The sequence below is a fragment of the Tachypleus tridentatus genome, chromosome 11 (assembly GCF_004210375.1).
Source record: "Tachypleus tridentatus isolate NWPU-2018 chromosome 11, ASM421037v1, whole genome shotgun sequence".
In the NCBI taxonomy this organism is placed as follows: Eukaryota; Metazoa; Arthropoda; class Merostomata; order Xiphosura; family Limulidae; genus Tachypleus; species Tachypleus tridentatus.
The window spans coordinates 1,157,710-1,182,205 of record NC_134835.1 but is presented as its reverse complement, the minus strand read 5'-3'; the positions used below and the strand labels follow the sequence as shown (position 1 = coordinate 1,182,205).

Here is a 24,496-nt window from a genome sequence, read left to right as displayed (position 1 = left end):
TTAACTTTGTGTTGTGCATTTCCAGGAGGCAGGTTTGTATTTTATTTGGTTCATAACCATTGATATTACTGGTACATAGATAAATCTACTAACGTGAAGCCCAATGTCTACTTCATGACAAACTATATTCTAGGCCTATTGCGTTGCCTAAAATTGTAGCTTTCTAGCGATCTAACGTCAGGCCTGGTCAATTCGTATCAGGTATTTGGGAATGTGCGGTACCTGGGTACCGTTTGATGATAAACGGTTCCTGATTGATGATCTGATGAACCTTATACTATAATAGGTATAGGCTAAGTCCTAGTAGTGTAGATTCTTCAGATCTGGTCGTCTGGTTACCTTGTGAGAGCATATTCTTAGATTCAGATCGTAAAGATCGTAGGTAGGCTGAACTTCACGTTTTTCTTTAAAAACTGCCATAGCATTTTTATGAAATTGCACTCTTCAGTATGTTTAGCTAGATAAATTACCATCCAGTTAATTTAGCAACAATATTCCAGTCACCAAATTTGCCTAAGTAAAAGGCTCGCTAATATTAGGGTTTTACAGCAAGTACATGGCATGATCAGTCTGGCTGCTGGGCATGAAGTTATAGGGCAAGAATTTTACTGATGTTTAGAGTATTCCAAAATTATAAAGAGATTATGTTAAAATTTTGGGCCAACTTTTGAGCGAATCATATAACATGGCACATTTTTTGGTCCTGAGTGGTTTACATGATTAATCCCAGTTTGGTGCATTTTAGCAGGTGATTCCTTCTGTAATTAACAGTTATGCAAGAATTTTGAATTGCTTCTCCAAAAGTAAGTGAAAGTGAGCAGGAGTTGATCAGTTGTTTCGCAAGTTCTTTCAACAGACAAGGCCTGGCGTGTTGGTTAAAGCCAAGATTTTTAATTCCTGTGCCATACCCCCACCCCCCACCCCATCACTTATCCACTTAATCTTGGAGATCTCACCATGCCCTGCTGCTTAGTTCATTTCCTATATCAATTTTTTTTCACTATTCTGGTCTTGTTTGTTAGAGTTTAACTGAAACTCAAAATGTATCGCTGTACTATTTGTCACTTTAGAACATCTTCTCTGCGAACGTATGGCAGTCATTATAACTCATTCCATGCAGCTTTACCAAATCCTACTATACCTTGTCCAGTGACTGACTGTGGTGAAAACTTGCCAACATTTCCTTCTCTTAAATCACACATTTCAAGGCAGCATAAGGGAGAATATTCAAAACAGTATGTTGACTCTGATAGTATACAGCTGCAATGTGAGATAAGGCATTGCTTAGCAAAATATTTGGGTTTGAAACCTTTATTGCTCATTTGAAGGGACATATAAAGGATGGTATTAAAATTGCATGTCCCTTCCAACAATGTGATAAGCGATTTGAGGTTGTGTCAAGTTTCAGTTCTCACTTGAGCAGATATCACAAGGACACCTCAGTTCATCACCTGCATGTAGCCATCCTCTCCATTGGTGATCATGATGGTCATGATAGAAATTTAGAGAACCAGACTAATGAAAACAATAATGCAGGCAATTATGAAGAACCATGTACTGAAATTTGCCATAGTGATGAGGATGAAAATAATTTCTTATCAGACCGAGAAATAGAAAGTGCCTTGACAACAAAATTAGCTACATTTCTCTTATCAATACAGACAAAACACCACGTACCAGTGAGCACTATTCAGGTTATTGTGGATGAATTCAGCTTCCTCCATAATGAGCAAGCGAAATTCCAAAAACATCAATTGAAGGCAAAGCTAGAAAAACCAACTCTTTCTGCTGATTGTATTCAGGAAATTATACACTGGTACGAACATGACAACCTCAAAGCAGTACATGACACTTTAAGGTCAAAATATTACAGAAAAAAGTATTACAAGGAAAAATTTGATTATGTTGAACCACTTCCACATCCAGAGCCTAAACACAAAAAAGATGATACAAAGGCATTGTGCTACTATGTGCCTTTAAAAGATTCACTTCAGGCCCTATATCGAGATAAAAAATCAGTCACTACTTTGAAAAATCTGAAAATAATGGAGATTCAGGAGTGCTAACAGACTTTACAGATGGTAAAGTGTGCAATCAAAATGTTTTCTTTCAAAAAATCCTGATGCTTTAAAGCTACTCTTGTATCAAGATTCATTTGAAATAGTGAATCCACTTGGGTCAGCAAAGAAAAAACACAAAATTTTGGCCATTTACTATACCATTGGTAATCTGCATCCTGCTGTCAGGACTTTAATAGATGTACAGCAGCTATTGTTGCTCTGTAGGGAAGAGGACTTTAAGACACATGGTCAGGAAAAGATTCTGACTCCTATCATGACAGATTTGCTTGATCTGGAAGCAAATGGTGTAGACTTAGGCAGATTTGGGAACCGCAAAGGGTCTGTTGCCTTTGTTCTAGGGGACAATTTAGGTAGTCATATGATAGGTGGTTTTGTTGAAAACTTCAGTTCTGTTTCTCACAATTGTAGATACTGTTTGATATCCAAAGATGACCTTGAAGGTGGAAATATTTTTCCTTGGGACTTTGATTTAAGGACTCAAGAAAATTACAATAGCTCAGTACAAGAAGTATGTACAAATGGTCTGGTGCATCACAGTGGGGTTAAATTTGATTCAGTATTGAACAAATTGCAACATTTTCATGTTACAAACCCTGGTCTCCCACCTTGCCTTGGGCATGACCTGTTTGAAGGGATTGTCAAGGAAGATCACAACTTGATTCTTAATTACTTGGTACGAGTAGAGTGGTTTGATTATGATTACCTGAACAAAAAAATTCAGACTTATAAATTCAAAGGATCTGATGCAAATGACAAACCCCCATTTACTTTGAGCTCTAAGACAGTTAGTGGGCATGCAGTTTAGGTCTGGGTTTTGCTCCGATTTTTGCCACTGCTAATACATGGAAAAATTGATGACCATAATAATGAAGTGTGGCAGTTGCTGTTATTACTAAGACAGATTGTTGAACTTATATGTGCCCCAGTGATATCTGAGGATCAGGTTGCCATAATGTTGGACTTGATAGAAGAATATATTGTAAAAAGAATGAAACTTTTTCCAAACATTAACTTAAGAGCAAAACACCATTTTCTGACTCACTATCCTGAGCTTACATTGAAATGTGGACCCCTGATTCGATTGTGGACATTACGATTTGAGAGTAAACACTGTTATTTCAAGAGGAGTGCACGTTCAGCTCAAAATTATATACATGTAACAAAGTCCTTAGCAGAAAAACATCAGTTGTTGCAAGCATTGTATAGTTCTGGATCATTGTTTCGACCACCGGTGTCATACAAGTCAGCATTAGCATTCCATGCAGATTTGTATGGAGAGTACATCCAGAAGGCTGTTGACAAATTCCCTCACTTGAGAAATAGTTCAAGTACTGTAGTTTGCCAGAGTATGGTGGTGCATGGTGTCCACTACCATAAAGGACAAGTAGTGTTTTTGTCCAGAGATGCTGATAATCACCTTGTTTGTGGTGAAATCACCATGGTTCTTCTCAGTAAGGATACTGATATTTATTTTGTTGTTCAGAATAAGGATACACAAAGAACTGAATCTGGATTGCTTGAAATTTTTGAATCTGAAAATTCAAAAACAACATGTGTTCCTTTTAGCCAACTACTGGATTACTGGCCCCTGGAGCTATACAGATTTGGTGCCAGTGTATTTGCTGTTCTGAAACACGCTGTGGTGGATAACTGAGGTCATCCAGGTACGTGTTCTTTTGGATGTCAAAGACATGAATTCTTCCAATGAGGCCTATATTCATATTGGTCTCCCTTGTTCTCCAGAGATTATTCTAGACCCTTTATAGGGCCGAATTTCTTCCCCTGGCAATTTTTTTTTGTTATTTGTACAAAATTCCCTCTGCAACAACATAAATTCCCCCATTCCTATTAAACCACGTTAAATAATTCCCACATCAGTAAGAAAGGGCCCCAAGTTATAAAACCTAGAATAACCCCTGTTCTCAGCCTAGCCCACTTCATCCTTAAGGTGCCATCTGGGTACTTTTTGTTCATTTTAAGGTGGTGCAGCATGGTGTAAAATACTGATGTAGACAATCAGAATTTCAGGCAAATTTGGTTGGAAGTGGTATTTCCTGAGGCACCAAACCACTTTTTAATAGATAAATTGTTCTTTTTAATAGATAAATTGTTTATGGAACCCAATAAGAACAAGACTGTTTATAATATAAAGTGGAACTTTTGTTTAACAGGCAAAGAATTTTGCCTGTTCAAGGCCTACCCAGTTAGCAGGGGATGGAAACAATTATTTTGTGTTCTGTACAGTGTTAGGTCTATAATAACATGATCAGATAAAAAAGTATTAACCTTCCTGCTACCCATGATATTTTGGTTGAGAAGCTAGGACCCCTCCCTTTCCCCCTCCCCCGTCAACACCAAGTTTTTGGGTACCCCATGAGCTATCCCAGTTGTACCAAAGCATCCTACATCTAATACAATCAACATGAACTTACTGGTTTCTAACAAGTGGTTTGGGAGAATTATTTTTATTTTTATTTTTCTATAATACACAGTCATGACAAGTGAAGCATACGGTGTATACAATAAGTACTGGCCACAAGCACGCAAGTTCTAATTCAGTGCCCTTCTTTGGTCTTTTGAATCCCTGGTCCTGGTAATATATACTGTTAACAATTCCTTTGTGCATTGAATCACCTGGCCTACCTCCCTTAGTCTGCTCTTACAGAATTTTAAAGGACAGGCCCAAATTTCAGCATTTGTAATATTGTACACAAGCATATTGCATTAAGCCAGTCACACTAGACAGTAAGTGAAGCTAGTGGCACATAAGCAGCATCTGCATGTGAAGCCAGGCACATTTTCTGTTGAGTGAAGATAGGCAAATGCAACTTTGAGCTGGATGCACCTTTAAGTTGAGTTTAGTTGCAGTTTGCATTCATGAATCCAGTCACTTTTGACAGTGTGTGATGTAAATGGCACATGAGCAGCATTGCTCATGAAGCCAGGCACATTTATTTTTTAGTGCGGACAAGCACATACTGCAGATTTGACATATTTTTGGCAGTTGTTACGAATCCACCCCTATCCCCCCCCACCCCTATGCTTTGTAACTTGTACTGGTATTCCATGTATAAGCTGACCCCACCCTCAATTTCATTAAAATTAAATACAACCTCTACATTATATTCAATTGCAAACAAGATTTCTAAAAAAATTATTAGTAAGCCTTCATTAAAACCCTGTTTTTGTAGTACATTAGCACTGGGTGTTTTTTCAGTCCCCTGCCTGAAAGTTGGAGATAGTGAGCTTCTGTCTGTCCATCCATCTTAAGAAACAGATCCAAGATTTTGTAAAGGGGATCCAATCTATGATGACCAATAAGACATCCTAAATTGAAAGGTCCTCAGGTGCCAACAAGAAAGGAGTCCAGGTGGCAAAATTGGTTTGAAACCGAAAAAAATTGCTGCAGCCAAGAAAGGGGATCCTAGACCCTCTGCCCCTCCCCCATGGATCCGCTTCTGGTCTAGCCTGGGGACTTATTTGCCATTTCTAAGCTTTTGTTTTGGACAAAAAAATAGTACAGGTGTCATTATTTATATGCACTGTGTCTAATCAGATGTTAATTTAGTTGTCCTTTGACTTTAGGATGCCCTCTGTGTCAGAAGAAGTGAAGAACTTTCTTGTAGCAGCTCTTCATCTTCCAGCAGACAAGATGGTAGCACTAGAGGAGAAGCTGTAAGAATTTGGGATGGAAAATCTGGAAGACTTGGAGTTTCTTGATCCTGAGAAAGATCTTGAAGGGACACTAAACCTGCTTGCCTGCAGAAAACTGGCCCTCAAACTGAAAGCCCACTTCACAGCAAATGGTATTCTTTAAGTTTAATGAACAAATGCATATAACTTTAGTTAACTATCCTTTTTGGCAGGCAATATTTTAATGTTTATTCTGTGTTTCCAAACTTGAGGCCCTTTTTCACTAAAGTGGGGAAATAAACTTTTTATGTGATTAAATATGTATGGAGGAGTTTTTTGGGGGGGGCAGGGAAAATTTTATGTAAAAGTATACATGTTTGGAAGGGGAAGGAGCATAAATTTAGCCCTAAAGTAGGATTCTTTTACTGAAATAACAATATTATATACATCTCCCCCACCCTCAAGTAATTCAGGCAACCCTTTTACCTTCCAGCTGTAAAAAATTCCTTTTACTTGGGAAGGGGATTTAAGACCAATCCTGTACCCACCCCTTTATCTAATATGTCTTCCTTTCTGCATGTCAGAGAGGGGTGTAGAGTTTTTTCCTCACCCATCAAAATGAGAGGCACAAGTTGGGGACTTAACTTGCATGAATTTGCAAGAAACTGTCAATACTACTTTAATATTATAACTATACTTTGTATTTAATTGTCAAAAATACAGCTAAACAAAACTTTGCATTTAATTGTCAAAAATGCAGGTGAAACTTGGTTTGATTGGTAATGTACAAGTGCTTTTTCAAATACTTTAATTCTCTTTAGATATTATTGTAATTTTCTATTGTAATCTACTTTCTTAAGGCACCGAAAGTATCCCATCAGTTGTTGGGACTCCAAAAAGTAGAAACCTTGCTGCAGCAGCTTCACCAGCCGAACAATGTGTCACACCCCCACCATTGTCACTGTCAAGGGACAATATCACACCAACCACCTCAGGTTCTGGATATAGACGGGAGGCGCAAAGCTGGGCAGAGAGATTCGAAATCCCTTGGCAAAAGCTGCCTGATGCAGTCCAAGACGCTTGTGCCAAAGGGACAACCCCAGCCAAGACTGATCTCCTTGCTGCAGTAAGAGTGTTGTGCCAAGAAATAGCTAAGGTAAATCCCAAACCTGGGAAAGCTAACTTAAATGCTATTGCCAAGAAGATTGTGGATACGCATCCTAGAACCTTCATGGATTCTATAGCACGATATGGCCAGGTGGAGAAAGGGTATGCTACTCTCGCAAATCGCCTCTCTGAGAGATTTGACAACCTGAATCGTTGTAGCAGAGGCAACTCTTTCCGCAGGAAGCTGCTGGAAGAAAACGAAAATGGAGGTACAACTGGTAGTGCTAAGAGAAAGTCTGCCTCAGTGCTGCAGCAGGATAGCTATGGCTGTATCAGGTGGCAGCCTGATCTGCCCGACGGGGAGACTGAGGAAAGCCAGGAACAGCAGAGGTGCTGGCTTGTAGAAGAATACCACCATGGTAGTACCGACACGCCAAGGGTGATTCAAAGTATGACCAGCACCTACCCGTCACAGCGCTACCTTATTAACAAAAGTGCTCACTTGTCAGCAGTGAAAGTAAATTGGCCTTTCCTTTTACAGCCAGCATACTTTCTAAGCCATTTTGAATACCTTATGGACTTCAGTTTATTTGAAAGACTTGACCATGAGATGAGCAGTAGGGCAGACAAGATGCTGAGGTACTGTCAATCACAAACAAATGTAACTGTGGCAACATCAGCAGCCCAGTTGACAATGCTAGCCGAAGTGGTTGGAAATGTTAGTCCCAAGGTGTATGGCACCCTCTTGCTGCTTTCTCTGATCTTTGGAGAAGATAAAGAAGACCTCTTTAAAAATGCAGAGGTAAGGCTTTCACTACAGCTTTATAATGAGTGAAAAATAGGAACAATTTATTTTTGGCAGATTTTGCAAAATGATATCACATTTCAGTTAAAATACCTTTGTATACATCAAGCTCTAGTGACCAGATGCTCTTCCTGTTTTAGAGATTTTGGTAAATTTTTCTTAAATGTTTGCTAATTTCTGTAAATATTGACTAGTTTAATTATAAGAAAATAGGATTAGCAAATTTATGTCAAATATAAGCTTGAAAAAACAGAGACCTGTGGTAGGGCTACTATTTAAGGAAATACTGTTCTCTGTAGTACTGTACATTTTAATACTACTGCCTAATTTAACTTAGTACCAAGGTTCTTTTCACAAACATTTAGTAGACTGACAGTATCCAGCATTAACATAATTAACATAAAACGCTTATCTAAGATTTGAAACAGGATTATACTGTAAACAGGAAAATATTCACTAAAGAAAAATATTCATCAATCTTACCAATGTTGCCAGTCCTTGAAGATTTTCCCCAGCAAAATGAGCCATTTTGAATGTTGTATTATGGATCACTAAAGTTCGCAGAATTTATACAAATGAATTAAGCACTTATGTGACCGTCAAATTAGGGCTGCGCTGCAGATAAGTTTATATTATAATCCTGATTACAAATCAACTTTTGCTGTCACTTGACCTGCTGTATGTTTCCAGTATTAGACACTAATTTATAAATACATGTAATAGGATTATATAATTTTTTCAACAGGATATCATCACATCTGTTGATTTAGAACAACATGATGACCTACCTCACCCCCATGTAGTCATCAGAGGTAAGATACTTATTAATATATTCTTACTCATGCATACTGTTTTTGTACTTTGATTTTTTTATTTTTTTTTTTGGGGTATGTGCATCACATTGTATGCCTATTTTTCCATTTAATGGACTTCATTGTGTTTTTTGAAACTCTAAAACCTTCATTAAGAACAATTAGTCATGTTTTTCTTTAAATATATTAAAAATAACAAGAAAATGATAATTAAGGCCTAAAGTTTGAGATATGTTTAAAATATATGGCACCACTGCAGATTATATAATACAATATTCAGAATTCCTTGATGTTTCTGTAAATTTAGGGTTTAGACCTGTGAATTGCTAGACCTCAATTTTGACCATTCAAGGTCAAAATTACACAGTCCTGCATGGCAAAAAATGTGGGCAACTCACACACACAGGGAGACACACAGACGTCACTGAAAATATGATAGCTGCCTCTGATAGAAGAGGGCAGCTGTAATTATTTCCTTGTTAGGCAGTTTGCTACGTACTTTGTTTTATTTGTAACATCAGGAGAGATATATAAAAGAAAACTACACACTACAGGCTGCAGGGTTCCATATGTGGTTTTGGTCTGACCTGAATTATCAGGGCTGAAAACTTGATAACAGTATTAACAAGACAATATGCCTCACAAGAACATCAAAATGTACTCTTGTTGTTTTATATTTTTGTAGGAAACCATCCATTTGAAAATAACTGCTATGCAGTTGTAGAAGGATGTATCCTGGCAGAAAATGTCACCCTACGGATGGCAGTTGGTTTGACCATAGCAGCTTATTATAACTTGAACATCACCTACCCAGAGTCCATTGCCAACACTCTTGAATTTATTCAAAGGTTTGGAATAGCACTTTGTTAATTTACCTGTATTTACTTACATAATTTCTTTTGACCTGTAAATGAAGATGATAAATATGAATAGTTCTTTCCTATGCAAAAGAATACCGGTACTTTGGTTGCTACCCATCAGTTTGATAGAGCCATTCTTAGGACCAAGGTTAAATGTTCCCTACTCACAGTTGGTCTTTCAAAAGTTTTAAACTTGTACTAATCAATTTGCATGTATTTAGACTGGCCGACATGCAAGGCCAGCTGAAGTAGTTAGTTAGTCTTACTACACAGGTCCTCTCTCACATATCCCAGACCTGTTTCACCATACAAAACTTAAGCTTAGGCCACAAGAAATACAGATTTGTGAATCATCGCTACGTGCATCCAGTCTTGGCTGCCCTATAAACATTTTTATGGCTTTACTGAATAAAATTTTTTAAGATATTATATGTTAACAGCATGAAATGTATATTTGTTAGAAGTATTTGGTTGAATATTCAGTTTAAAAAGTTATGTCACCAGTAGGCAGAAATAGAAGTACATGGTATTTGCAGCAGAATATGACAATTTTTTCTATAAGAGAATTGACATGTATGAAAAATTGAGCGATTTTTGTTGCAAATTGAACAGTGGACTGGTCGGAATAAAAAAAAAAGTGCATCTGTAACCCACTCTAGAAGGAATAAAAGGATGAGTAACAAAAGATTTGTTCCTTGTGGCCTTATTGTATTTTGTTATAATGCAGATAATTTGAATTGTCAAAATGTTATGAAAAAATATATAAAAAAAACAGAATTCCAGGATATTATGACTCATTTAACCATGCTTATCAATTTTAACAGGATCTTCCTTGGCATAAATCCTCAGAGGGGCTCCAAAGTGAGGAAGACCGACAAGAGGAGGCCTGCCTTTAGTACCAAAGTTAGAAAGTTGATAGACAATCTAAGGGATTTTGATAATGACTGGAACATTGACTGACTGACTAATGTTTTTTAGAACAAATCTTTTTCTCCAAAAACCATTCATTTGAATGTGTCAAGTGGCACAGCAAAATGGTTGTCTAACTTTCTAGTTTTAGATTTGTTCACTAGATGGGGCTGTTAGCAGTTTTCTTTATTTTACGACTGGTTTTACTTATAAAACCTTTGTCATCCTAATAGATGACCTTGAAATATCCAAACTGAAGTCAAGAATAAAAAAGCAAATAAAGATGGGGTAAATAAAAAGTTGTTATGGATAGTTGTTCATGTTGTATAGGACATGTTAAAAAGAGAAGGGGAGAACAAGGAAGTCTTAGTCAAATTCAACAAGAAATTTTCCAGTGTTAAGTAAAATATAAAACTGAATGCAAAATATGTAGTGAAGGAGCCAAAATGTAATGTAATGGGAATTAAAATAAGGTTATTATTGGACCCATTAGATAAGGGAGAACTCCCCCTGAACATTACATTGATGAGCACACTGCTAAGCATTCCTTGTATTGCTACCATGTAGTTGATTGGTTTTGCTTATCTGAATTGTGGATTTACAAAGTGTTCTCTCAAATATTTATTAGACGCCATGTTAAAAGTATGTATAATGTGCACATACTGGTTTTAAATGAAATAATCCTGCTAATCATGCAGAACAGTTTGTTGTTGTTAAACATATCATTTCATATCTCATGTATCTTGCAAATTTACTGGAATGTTTACATTGTATGGAAATAGTCATAAATACAGCTTACAGATGATGACTTCAAAATTCTTACTGGTATGTGGAAAGGAATACAGTTGACTATATTACTTTTGTATTTGCATGACAGTAGATAATGTTAGTTTTCACTTGTTAGTGAACTTGTGAAATATTGCAGTGGTGTATTTTAGTGTCGCATCTGGCATCTGTCATTGTCTTTCATCCCCTCAAACGTGCTGAAATCTTAAGCTATAAACTTTGTCGTAAAACGGGTCTTCTTGTAAAAAAACAATAAACAGATATTTTTGATATGACACATATAAACTCTTAGAATAAGCATTGCTCAAATTTGTTCAAATGTTGGTGCCACCTGTCAAATAAGAGGAGTACCAATGTTAATCTCAGGATCTAAAAAAAAAAACTTTAAAAAATTCATCAGATTTTCCCAAGTTGACATCAAAAAGATGGCCTAGGCCTATACCTTCAGATTTGCCCACAAGATGGTGCTACTTGCAGCTTTCTGATATTATTGTAGGCTTTATGTTAATTTGAAGGGAATTGCTCAAAAATCTTCTGTACTGAAGAAGCCATTTTACAGAATTCATTCATTTTGCCTCAGATATGTTCCTAGGATGAATTTATTTTAGATTTATTCATATGGTGGCACCACCTGTCATAGAAGGTGAATAATGCATGAATATGTCAAAAAACTGAAATGTTTCCTTAAGTGATATATAATGAAGCACTTGCTTAAGCATATATTTCACCCTGGTCCATGTTACTTCTTGTTCTTTTCTTCAGACAAGTTCGCTTTAGACCCACGGGTCTTGTATTTAACATACAACACCAAATATGATATGTATGGAAAGATTGAAATGAGTAGAATCTATATCTTTCACCATGTGTCATGTAAAATGTATTAACTTTTTTATGTACATTAAAGAATTTTTATCATAGTTATTACCTTTGTCATCTTATTTGCCTTAGTTACGCTGATGCAGTGTAATATTAGATCTGTATTGTTCTGTGTAAATGAGGCATGTATTGGCTAAGAAGCTGATGTGTAGCTCTTTATTATTATATTTTTGTTAGGTTTAGTATTTCTTGTTAATATGTTGATAACATTTTTAACACTGTTATGGCAGTTATTTACCGAGATTTTATTTCTGCTTAATAAAAGATGGACAATAAAAGTTTAAACAACTGCAAGACTTTATGGTTTCTAATATTGAAATTTAACCAGTTAATAAATAGGAACATTGGCATGACATTCCTTGTGTACCATTATTTCATGTTTTCTTGAAAAACAAAATATCATCAGTTTGCAATAAATATGGAAAATAAACAGGAGTCTCTGTTTTTTTTACTTCAAGAAAAAGTCATGTCTCTTTCTTTCTATTAATGTTATGCTAAAAAATGCAGGCCCCGCGCATGTTATCATATTGAGCATTTCTTTCTGTAAAGTAACACCACCATGGTCGTAAAAATTATACACTCCATACTACTGTAAAATTACTCCACATCAGCATAAAAATTACCCTACCTTCCATGTAAAATTACTCCTATCAGCATTAAAATTACACTACCTTGCTATGTAAAATTACACTGTATTTGCATGAAAATTACGGTGTATTGCCATGTTAAACGACAAGATTTGTTTTTGCAATGCACCGTAAAAATTACACTCCAGTGTAGCGTCAACTCTGCTGCCACTACATTGCAGTGTAAAATTACGAACAATTTCTAACAGTGTATATCCTTCATTTATTTGTGGTAATTATTATATAGCAGTATTAACTCAAAATAAATATGAATCTGTTTTTAGGAAGAAAGTAGATACACGAATTGTAGGATTACTCTTTACCGATGTGTCGAATGCAAGAGTTTTGCAAATCAATTAGTCTTCACACTTTGAACCGATAGAGATTGTGCTTTTTGTGTTCTTTCGCATTTATATTAAAAGGTCCATGTAAAATACATTGTTATTACACGTCTGGAAAAGCATTTCTAAAACATCACAATTAGAAAAAACTAATTTACAAAAACGAGCTTCTTATAATGATATAATATTATTGATATCTTAGCCAAGAACTGTTAAAATTATTCATAATTCTGTACTAATTTAAGTTAAAAATTAATCCGTAAATTAAAGCCAACAATTATATAAATGAACCAAATTAGCCTAACGCAGTCATACCAGCTTGGTATTATTATTACTCTTAACAATACTAATTGCTTCTATCATAATTCATCCCTATGTTTACATTGAATCAACATATTAGTATCATTATTACTTATAGTACTAAAAACGCTACTTAAATCTGACAAATTAATGATATCTTGTTGCCCTGACTGTATGTAAAATATAAAGAACACATATACATGTGTATGTATATCTCTAAACTTAGTTTGTTGTATCTTTGAATTTATTATTGGTTTGTTGTTGTTGGTCCAGGTGTGTGTGTGTGTGTATAATTTTTTCAACAGTTTTTCAAGGAAATTTGTTGTTGTTGATGAAATGTCTTATTTTGTTGATTTCATCGTTAATTTTATCAGTTCTGTGGCTGTGTTTATTTGATTTTTTAATACGTTGAGTTTTTGTTGTGTTTCAGGGAATGTATCTTTTACAACAGATTTCTTTCCACAGGTCTGGTCCAACTGAAAGCAGTAAAACTCAGTTTGTTAGCAATATGTTATCACATTCTTGTGATGTTATTTTACTTACTTCAGAAAACATTTTATGGTTCTATAATAAATTTCAACAGCTGTATATTAACTTAATGAAAGCCATACCTAATATTCATTTTGACTGATGCTTACCAGAATATTTTTTGGATCATTTACAACTGGCAATGCCAAATCATTTTATGTTTGACGATATTATGAGTGAAAGTGATGAAAATAAGAGAACATCTCGACTTTTTACACATGGAAATCACCATCTCAATTTACCTGCGGAGAAATGCACAGCATTAGTTTAAGTTATATATCCATTATTTTGAAGCAATGTATTTGAGATAAAGACCACAACCAGTGTGAATGGGCGATTAGATACATCCACTACATACTCTGGGGAAGTGTAACTGTGGAGTAACCTTTTTTGTAGAATTAAGTTACTTTATTAAGACAGACCTTTTCACCTATTTTTACTAAAATGTAGCGAAAAACGGAATTTTTACGAAGCCCCTTTCAAATTCCCTATAGAAGTTATATACTCACTTGTATGAAAGCTTATTTAATCTTGGTAGTCCACAAGCATTGTGTTATTTATAAATATCAAAGGTTATTATACTCTCAGGTGAATTTGACCCTCAGGTAAAAAATTGTTCAAATTGCAAGATGGACGACACTGATATTTATAGACGTCTAAATTATTACACCTTCGAAAATTTAGGCTATGTATCTAAATTTGTGTTTTATATAAACGAAAAATACCCGAGTTCTAGATCAAACCTAGAAAATAGTAATCCAAAAGTAGAATATAATTTCTAATTGAAACATCAAACATTATTAATATATATTCATGTGTTTCAGATAACATTACACAATGATATTATATTTGTACAGTCATGTGAAGTTAGGACACCCTATGAAAGCCTGTGTATTTACGTAACATTTTTTGGTTATATAGATATTTAATCTCAATTTTAACAATACTGAGAGATTATAAAATATAACTAAACAATTAAAAGTGAAGAAAAGACTTTAAGAACTTCTGTAAATGCTGTGCTACAAAAATGCATATTCGAACTGAGGAAAAAGTTAGGACACCACATTTATTCCCACATAAAATGGCTCAACTCACACACAGGTGTATCACACCAAGTGCACGTGATTAGAAGATCGTTACTCAGCATTGTGAATGAGGCTTGCCCTATTTAAACCTCAAACATTTTGTTTGGTGTGCTCCTCCTGCCTGTTGAAGTGCGAGTGAGTACCACTGCTGGCAGTCGAGTATGGTGTGGTTCATTCTGTACTTAGCATTGGGTTTGTTCCAGTTTGTTTTTCGGCATGTTGATTGTACCGTGTCCTGTACCATGTGCCGTACCGAGTTCTGCCTCGTTCATGTCCTTTGATCGTGTGTAGCCTCATTGCGGTGTAGGAGTGTTTGTGTGGGGGTCATTGTGTGTGTGCTCGTGTACGTACCGTGTACTCTGTTCGGCTGCGGTCCATCCGTCTCGTGGTGCCCACGGCCTCGCTGCCCTCTGCAGTTATAGACGCTTTGAACGCCGCTGTCGGGAGCAGCCATGTAGATTGCTTATAACATTTTGGCAACGGGTGTACTGTGGCGACGCTGGCGTCGGCCGCTCACGCCTGTCGCCTGCTCGACCAAGGAGACTTTCCCTTGGGAGACCAGCCTGTGCCTGTGGAGCCGGCCGGGCTAAACGTTAAGTGGATCACCCTCCGGTCAGTTACCTAGGAACTGTCCCATGACGTAGTCAAGGACGTGTTGTCGGCGTATGGGATAGTACGAAAGTTAGAACACAAGGCGCACCAGAAGCGGCCACATGTGTGCACTGGGAACCGTCGTGTATGTATGAACATGAAGACACCATTTCCGAACTTCATATCTGTGAACGGGTTCCAGGTGATGTGTAATTACCCAGGCATGTGACGACTGTGTCGCTGCTGTGGCCTTGAAGACTATCTGCTGCAGCCGTGTCAGACACTGCAGTGCAAAGTCCCCATCACCCGAGGCCGTGCGGGCGCCGACCCCTACTCTGGACGAGCTGCTGTCTCCCAGCTCATTCGCAAGTTTTCTAGATTTCCCCAGTCTTCCCTGTCTGTCTGGACTGAGTGAGGACAGTGGGGAGGTGCCGGACTTTGGTTTGGATATTCCTGTAGTGCAGCGGCAATGGTTAGATGTCGCCGGCCGCTGTTGTGAAGAGGGGTGGGGTCGGTTAGCCTCAAGAGGCTGTACGCCCCCCTGCCTCCGTCAACTTTGTCAAAGCAGCAGCGTCACTGATTTCTCCCCTCTGACTGGTTGATGGGTTTTTTCTGCTTTACACTTAATCGCCAGGGGATACGTAGTATTGCTAAGCAATTCTAGGCATTCTCTCTGTTTAACCACTTTGCAGTTGATGCTATATTTTTGCAGGAGGCCCATTTTGCCTCTCGGAGGGACCATTTTCCTTTTCCTCCCGTTACCCTGTTCGTGCCTTCTGGTCGTTTGGCACCACACGTTCGCGGGGGTGAGGATCCTTTTCCACTTGCATTTTAATGGGACCAACTTCGCATCCCATAGTGATGCTGAGGGGCAGGTGGTGTACGTTGATGTTGTCACTGGGGGTCGTAAGATTTGTCTTGTCAATGTCTATGTGCCTGCCTGGCCTGAGAAGCAGGAGGCCTTCTTCTCGGGCTTGGACATGTTTATGGTTACACAGGCCGATATCGTCCTTGGTGACGACTTCAACTGCATTTTGGAACGTCACCTCGACAAGATTGGGGTGATCCTCTTTCTGTTGATTAGTATACGCGATCTCTGCATGCAGTGCTGTCAGATTTCGACTTTTCCGATGTCGGCATGCGCTGCATGGGTGTGCCTTTGTGGGTACCTGGAACGGTGAGGGCGTTTCTTGTCGCTTTTACAGGTTCTATGTGACACCTGGCCTTCGACAGAGGCTCGGCAGGGCTGCTGTTCATCGGGTTGGAGATGTCTCGTTTTACGTGCCTGACCATCAGGCGTTTCTCGCCACATTCCGGGATTTTGTCCCCGTTTTACGGGGCCCCAGTGTGTGGAGGCTCAACATCTCCCACCTTGCCAAGGATGAGGATGGGGACGCTTTGCTCGTCCTCGTTCGGGAGCTCTGTTCTGTCAAATCTTTACCACGTCTTTGTTGGCGGGTCTCAAGTAAGCCTGTGCCTCCTTGCTGTGGCAAGCTGGCATTCGCGGGCCAGCCGCCTGGCCTTGCAGGGCAAGAAGGACACCTTGGCTGCCTTGCTTCATAGCAGACCAATGGAATGCTGGGTTCTCTCGAACATTGAGACACTACGTCGGGACATTCATTTGGATTATTCCAAACTGTTTCTTGCTGAATATCTTGTCTGATCGAGTTGCTCGATCCCAGAACTGCCACCAGGGTTCCACTGTGCAAGGCATGGGAGATGGCTAAGACCAGATACATCTCCAGTCTGGTGTTGTAGAATGGTCAATCGTCATCTGACATCTCCGACATTCTGAACGTTTGCCTCAGCTATTACCGCCATTTGTTTTTGGCTTCACACGTGGACGAGGGGTTGTGGGATGACATTACTCGATTATTGGCCTCCCTCGACCCTTCCTTTCATGAACAGCTAGCTGGTGAAGACCATCAGCTTGGGTGAGTGTTGGTCGGCAAAGATTGTTTGTGAACAACCATCCCATTTCTCTCCTGTTACAAACACAGAACCCGCAAAACTCACGCACATACCTGCTTCAAGAGTTATTGAAGGTGTTCCTAACAAAGAATATACCATTCAAACGAATCGAAAGAATTGTTTCCTATAAGGCTAAGGAGAAAACATCATTAATCAGAGTAACCTCTGAAAACAAGCAACACCAAGACACGTTACTCCGTGATGGGTGTACCCTATTTTACACAAAATTTAAAATTGAACCAGCCAAACCTCTCCACCAAGCAGTACTACAGTGCTTCAATTGCCAAAGATTTGGGGATTCCCAACCTAATGCACTGTTAACTCAAGATGCGTTAGGTGCTCAGACCCAGAAGAGTTTAACCAGTGCCCCAACACACGCTAACAGGTAAAATGTGCAAACTGCTAAGACCCCTACGCTGCTAGCTATAGAGCCTGTTCAAAATTTCAGGTCATTAGAAACAGAGTAAACCCTAGTATTGCTAAAAGTACTCAACCAGTAAATATCACGAACACGTTTAACCCTGCATACACTCCCCCTGTTACCCTAAATAAAACCTCATTACTTCTAACACCACAAGTACCAACAACTAATTACACGTTTTCTAAAGATTTTACATCTCAATTCTTTTGCACCATTGCCACAGCTACACCCAACACCAACTTACCAACAACACATACATTCAGAACAAATAAACAAAAGAGCAACACACCATTACCTTGTCTTCACATCAACAAAACACAAACTTCCCCCCAACCTTTGGGATTACACTCAATTTACTAGCCATTCTCACAGAAGTACACTGCAATAGTCAACCTATCAAAACAACAAAATATTAATTAATCAAGTGTGCGAAACTCCCAGACATTATTTACCACTCCTACACCTCGCACCATATCACTTTACGTATACACTCACGAAAATGTAAATAAAAAATCAAACCAAAAATCCTTCACAAAAAATTAGAATTTCGTGATATCAACACAACACTTTTAATGTTGATATAATCATTATCTCTGAAACTACAAGATAATACTAATATTACAAATTCTTTACACGTCCTAAAACAGATGAAAACAGAAGTCACGCCATTTATTTTAAAAATTATTTAACTCATTGCACTGGTATTGAAACAGATACCTGCCTCTAAGTATAGTCTAGTTTACATCCGGTTTAACAGTAGACATTCTATTGCACTTTTACCCGTGTATTGTTCTCCTAGTAAACTATTATACACAAATTTCATTCATTCTTGTTTACACACACAAACCAAGCCTATTTTAGTTGGTGATTTTATTGTCACACATACACACTTTCACACGAACCGAACCACCATTGTGGATGGAGACTGTCATCAACACTAACCACCCCACACTTATGTGGGCACGGACACGTATGATATCCTCGACTCAGTTATTATTCCAAATACATTACTTCAGCTTTCTCCAAACTTTTCACTGCATCCTGCTGTGCCAAGTGATCATTTTCCTCATCTCTTTCCCAATTCAAGTAAACAGGAAATATCTTACAACCTCCCACCGATTTACAACTACACTAAAACAGACTGTAACAGGTTTAACAAGACCTGGAGACAAATTACTCAATCCCATTTCCTCCCTTAGCAACAAAAAACGAATTAGATAACTCTAGCAATAAAACAAGCAATCACCTCTACTTCAAACAGGACTAATGCACTACAACAGTAGAAACTTAACCCTGAAATGCACAGCTCTATCATAAAACAGGAATGGTCTAAAAAGAGATCACATGAAAACACAATAAAGGACACTAAAACACAGATCAACAGAAAAAATCTCAATATCAAGTAAGTACAACTGGTGTCTTTTCTGTACACATTTATACAATAGCACCGACAACCCCAAATACTTCAATAGTCCTTTTTAACCACTGTGTCGCCTAATTTCAACATGCAAATCAAACACGAAGTCGACTCTCGCATCACTTCAAAACCCTATCTCTCCGCCCGAAATTCCCAATTAATTTAAATACATCAATTGAATAAATCCTACAAACAAAAATCAATCACCCTCCATCCTCTTATTTATTATTTTTCACGCTATTACCCAGACTTCTGGAAAAAAACACATGTCATAGTTATACCTAAAAGACAATACCAATAATTCTAATCCCAATAGTGTTTCGCTCAGTCTTCTGGGCTGCCTGGGTAAACTGTGGGGAAAAATTATTCCTAACAGACCTCCTTTACTTATATACAAAATGTGTACCGAAAAGGTAGACAAACTATAGACCGCTTAACAAGGTTAACGGAATCCATACACATGGCATTCAATAATAATAATCAAGCAATCATTGCAGTTTTTCTTGATGTCCAGAAAGCATTCGATTCCGTGTGACGTAATGCTCTCCGGTATTGTTTGTATAAAATGAAGGTTAACACAGTAATACTTAGATGGATCTCAAATTCCTTGCAGAGAGGAAAGCAAATGTTAATATCATAGTTAAAACGCTCAGAATCTCCTTAGCGAACTGTTTTATCGTCCGTACTCTACATTCTGTTTGTTAGCAACATACACTTTATTTTGGCAATACGTGGATTATCGATATAGCAGTTTGAGCATTTCACGTAACCCCTTAATTGCTGCCTCTAAAATACACAACAAATGCTACCTAACACACGTTAATACCGAATGCAGACTATATCAGTGATCCATAGTCAAGTTTCCATCAAATAAAAGCATGATATATATTTAGCATAGAACATTGATCCACTCCCAAAGTGGTGGAAGAGAGGACATGGAGAATGCTCAGTGCTCTTGTACATTTGCTTGATTGTGGTATAAAGGTCAGTTTTCAGTTAAAGATGAGCCATAAGAACGATGTCTACAGACAATAGGCAGCACAACTTTACTGACAAGGAGTTCAGAACCAGGGTGAATACCCCATTGGTGGCAAAAGTCCATGCAAACAATTTTAGAGAAAGAAATTAAAGCTGTTTGCTGTGGTCCACTTTAGTAAATGATTGAGGGAAATCTGGAGCTGCCGCTCAATATACCTCATGTACGACGACTAACATGAAATGTGAAAGTCGTCGACATAGAGCCCATTTGAAACAGTTCAGCGATTGCTGTTTTTTTCTACAGGAACTTGGGTTCCCTTCGGGCTGTGTTTTGAGTATTACACTTTTCAGTTTAAAAATTAATACAAACTTCGAATCACCTGTCCATTACAGTTTTTAATAAGAATGGGCAAATAGCTATATAACCCATACAAGTGGAGGTCTTGTAAAATGCCATACGTCAATGTTGTATCATGAGCCTTCTCAATGTCAAAGAATATTGATACAAGATGTTGTCATTTGAAAAAAAGGCTTTTCTGATGTGGTAGAGTGCTATTGTCAGAACCCACACTGGGTGGGCGAGAGGAGGATGTTTGATTCGAGAAACTAAACGAGACGAGCATTAACCATCCTCTGAGGTCTTGCAGAGACAGTTTTCCAAAGCAATTGGACAATAGTTAAAAGGAATCTTGGGACCCTTCCACGGCTTAGAGAAAGATAGAACAATAGTCCAGCATCAGGAAAAACATTCTCCTTCCAGATCCAGTTAAAAATAATCAGAAGAATAGCAAGAGAAGCAGAAGATAGATGGCAATGTACTGTCAGACCAATGAAGGGCCAGTTTGAATTCCACCAGTGTAAAGGAACGATTAAAGTCATTGAGACAATCAGCTTGAAAGGAAAGAGGCGACTGCTCTGCCCAAGTCTCGATAGCTAAAAAAAGGTGAAGGAAGAAGCAGAAGTGCTAAATACATGGCAAAAGCTTTTATGTAGAGTATCAGTGATGCTTCAGGTATCAGCTACTTCCTGGGCTTCATAGAGCAAGATCAATAGGGTTCAGAATTATATTGCCTACTGACCTTTGAAATGTTGTCCCATATGACTTGAACCGTTGGTAGAAAATATGTGGGTTGTGAACTTAATCCAAGATGCCTTCTGGCTTTGATGTCTTACTTGCTGAGCATGTGTATGGATCTACTGGAAAACTATGTTGTTTGAGTGTGGGATACTTGTGAAAGGTATCCCAGGCCCCTTTTTGAGCCTTCCCTGCCATGTGGCAGGTAGGATATCATCACGGATGAGGACATCATGGAAAACGTTTTGGAGCTTTTCGAAATGTATTGAACAGCTGCCTGTACAATACAGTCAGTTACTGCTGCCACACAGTTGCATATTGAGGGCTTACAGACGATGACAGAATCAAGCTCTTCACGAGTACTGAAAAGGGACATTTTGCTTGATCAAGCTTCCACCATGGCATGTGGGTCGAGTGGCATTGACCACGACCAGTGTCTCTCAAAATTATAGGAAAATGATCACTGTCTCATCGATTATTGGCAACCTTTCAACTAAAATGGGAAAATAGCGAATGAGAGCAATTTGAGAAATCAATAGCACTTCCTGGAGGGATGACGTCCATTAATGTTCCCAGGATTAAAAAAGGGAGAGAGCAACTGTTTAATGAGGGCATCATGGTCTGATTTATCACAGGTATCTCCAAGCAACAGGTAGAGATAACAAACAGTGATGGTACAACAGGTGTTTCAAGTGGCAAAGACAGGGTGGTACTGTTGGTTTATCAGCATGTGTCCACCCTGTGAATACAGTCACTTTTCAGCAGTTTTCTTTGTACAGAAATGACAGGCTCCATGCACTTGTCCATCACACAGCATGTTATTCCTGTACAAAGAAAACTGCTGAAAGGTGATTGGATCAGCAGTTTCAGAAAGGTTTCGTGTAAAGAAAAACACACAGGATGGTAAGAATTAATCAGTACTTTGTCACCCAGATTAGAATGTAATCCTCGCCAGTTCCATTGTATCAAGCTGTCCATTTTTTATTTATGTTTAAGCAAATTAATTGATTTTAACGTGTGTGAAGAATTTGTAATTTGTTAAGTTGATGTTTGTTTTATTGAACGGTAGTTTCAGAAATAATTATGTCGGGCTTAATTTTGTTGTTGAGGTCGTAAAATTTCATGTTTTAGAATGAAGGGCATCTTGGAAGATAAAGTGCAAAGATTTTTTGTTTAATTCCTGGTGTAGCTTAATTTTGGGTAAGGGGAAGTAAAGTTGGTGAGGACATCATTCAGTTTTTTGCCCTCACTCGTTCCTTCTTTTCACGATCAGCTGGTGAAACCCATCAGCTTGGGTGAATGTTGGTTGGCCATTTGGTGCATGCCACCTGATAAGTGTCCTGGGTTGGATGGTTTGCCAGTGGAAATTTATCGCCACGTGTGCCATGTTGTCAGATTCTTCATTGTCAGACTTCTTAACAGCTGTCTGACTAGTGACTTTATACCACCAGGAATATTGGATGAGCTCATTTCACTTATCTGTAAGGATCCCAACCAGTCTGATCTTTCTGGCATCCCATGTCTCTCTTTAAAAATAATCTTTGCATCCACATTCTAGTCCTGTGTGCCCATTTGTGTGCAGTTATACCTTATTTAGTTCAAACTCAGACTTGATGCTATTCAGGGACCTGTTTCATTACATTACAGACAGGGATATTTCTGGAAATTTTTGTGGTTTGTTCTGTAGAATTGTGGTCTTCCTCCTGTTTTGTCCAGCGTCTGCAATCCCTGTATGCAGCCACTTTTAGCAGGCTTTTAATTAATGGATGTCTGACAGCTCAGTTCCCATTCTCCAGGGTGTTCATCAGGGCTGTCTATTGTCCCCTTCGCTTTATACATCAGTGATTTAGGCCTGCTCTTTTATTTGTGTTAGTCAGTTTTGGTGCATGGCCTCCAGTTGCCAAGTGGTGTGGGTATCAAGTATCTTTCCCATACAGATGATATGAACCTGTTCCTTGAGAATACAACATCCCTAGGTTCTGTAGTGGCCATTTTCCATCGTTACTCATGCAAGTGCTGCCTGCCTCAACTATGCCAAGTATCAGGCTCAGTGGTTGGGCAAATGAGCCTCGTCTGCCGACTCCCTGTTTGGACTGGTTTGGCTATGTTCCCCAGTCAGTTGCTTTGGGGTTCAGTTTCTTACAAGCCCCGAGGTTGCCTGGGGTGAGTTGATGTGTGTCAGTTAGACATTGCATGATTACTGTTTCTGCCCTGCTGATTTGTTTGTTTGGCAGGGCAGAGGTGGTTAAAAGGAGGATACTCCCCTTGGTCTGGTACCTTGGGGTTATTCTTTCTCTGGATGACTTCACTGCATGGGCTATCAAATGTCATGTCATTCCCTTCCTGGGTAGTGGCAAGCCTGAGGCTGTGTCAGCTTTCTTTGATCCTGCCACCTCACAGGAGGTCTGGACATTTCATGTGTCCAAATCCAGTGTCTTTCTCTTTCTGGCGAACCCCTTTTGCTGCTTGTATTTCGGAAGTCATCCTTGTTGCCACCTCACTATATTATTGGTTGGCATGAGGTGCAGACTCTGTGCTGTTCCAGTGAGCCTGCAAACACCAACGTGTTTTGACCCTCCTTCCTGGTATGTGGATGCTGCTGTGGCGATTTGGCTATGTCGTACCACGCCTGAAGACGTTCCGATGGACTCCCATTTCCTCCTGCTTGCTGATCCCTGAATGTACCCACAGGATTGAGGAAAACTCCCTGCTCTGCCATGGGATGTTATTTGGAGCTGTGCTGTGCTGCACCATGTTAATGGCTACCTCCAGGCTTTCAACTTTTCAACTGGTGCATAGTACATAGCATCATACCAGTGAGGGAGCATACATTCCTATAGAATTATTGTACAACTGAGATGTGTCCTTTGTGTCCCTTTCAGTTGGAGTCTGTTTTGCACGTGTTGGTCCTTTGTCCGACTTTGGTAGTGATCTGGGAGAAGATGGCCCATCTTTTCCATGTTGGTTATTGGCCTCTGACCATATTCCATTCTACTGGGATCCACCCATTTTGTGCTACCCTTAGAGGTTAAAGACACCTTAAAATATCAATTTGGCAGGTAGCCCTGTCAACGTTTTGCAACATTTGGTAATGGGTGTTATTTGGCGACATTGTCTGGAGGGTGGGGCACAGTAAATGCCCAGGCCCACCCTGCTAGCACTGATGTGGTTGAGAACTCTGATGGGACTTTGGCTAGTTTGGCAGATTTGGGGTTAGATTCAGTTTCTGGTGGTGAGAGGGTTGGGGGGACTACAACAGTGCCCCGATTTCCGCTACTTGTGTTGTTGTTGGGG

General features: G+C 38.8%; 3 protein-coding genes across 3 annotated transcripts in view; all 3 read left to right on the top strand.

Moving 5' to 3' along the window:
* The window catches only part of LOC143231585 (uncharacterized), a 71,491-nt gene extending 63,408 nt beyond the window's left edge, over positions 1–8,083 (top strand). Inside the window, exons 4-5 of the mRNA XM_076466103.1 lie at positions 5,667–5,887; positions 6,575–8,083. Of these exons, the coding sequence (XP_076322218.1) occupies positions 5,770–5,887; positions 6,575–7,656 (1,200 nt within the window). The 5' untranslated portion in view covers positions 5,667–5,769 and the 3' untranslated portion in view covers positions 7,657–8,083. The remainder of the gene's footprint in view (positions 1–5,666; positions 5,888–6,574) is intronic.
* On the top strand, positions 2,331–2,886 carry LOC143232416 (uncharacterized). Its single transcript, XM_076467862.1, has one exon. The coding sequence runs from the start codon at positions 2,335–2,337 to the stop codon at positions 2,884–2,886; it is 552 nt and encodes a 183-aa protein (XP_076323977.1). The 5' UTR covers positions 2,331–2,334.
* Positions 8,084–8,365: 282 nt separating the features above from the next.
* On the top strand, positions 8,366–11,850 carry LOC143231599 (uncharacterized). Its single transcript, XM_076466126.1, has 3 exons — positions 8,366–8,438; positions 9,124–9,286; positions 10,123–11,850. The coding sequence occupies exons 2-3, from the start codon at positions 9,198–9,200 to the stop codon at positions 10,256–10,258; spliced, it is 225 nt and encodes a 74-aa protein (XP_076322241.1). The 5' UTR covers positions 8,366–8,438; positions 9,124–9,197; the 3' UTR covers positions 10,259–11,850.
* The last annotated feature ends 12,646 nt before the right edge of the window (positions 11,851–24,496 follow it).

Excerpts from the sequence above, each read along its gene's own strand:
- LOC143232416 (XM_076467862.1), top strand. The coding sequence starts at position 2,335 with ATGACAGATTTGCTTGATCTGGAAGCAAATGGTGTAGACTTAGGCAGA.
- LOC143231599 (XM_076466126.1), top strand. The coding sequence starts at position 9,198 with ATGGCAGTTGGTTTGACCATAGCAGCTTATTATAACTTGAACATCACC. Across the intron at positions 9,287-10,122 it reads ACTCTTGAATTTATTCAAAG|GATCTTCCTTGGCATAAATC; the intron begins GTTTGGAATAGC and ends CAATTTTAACAG.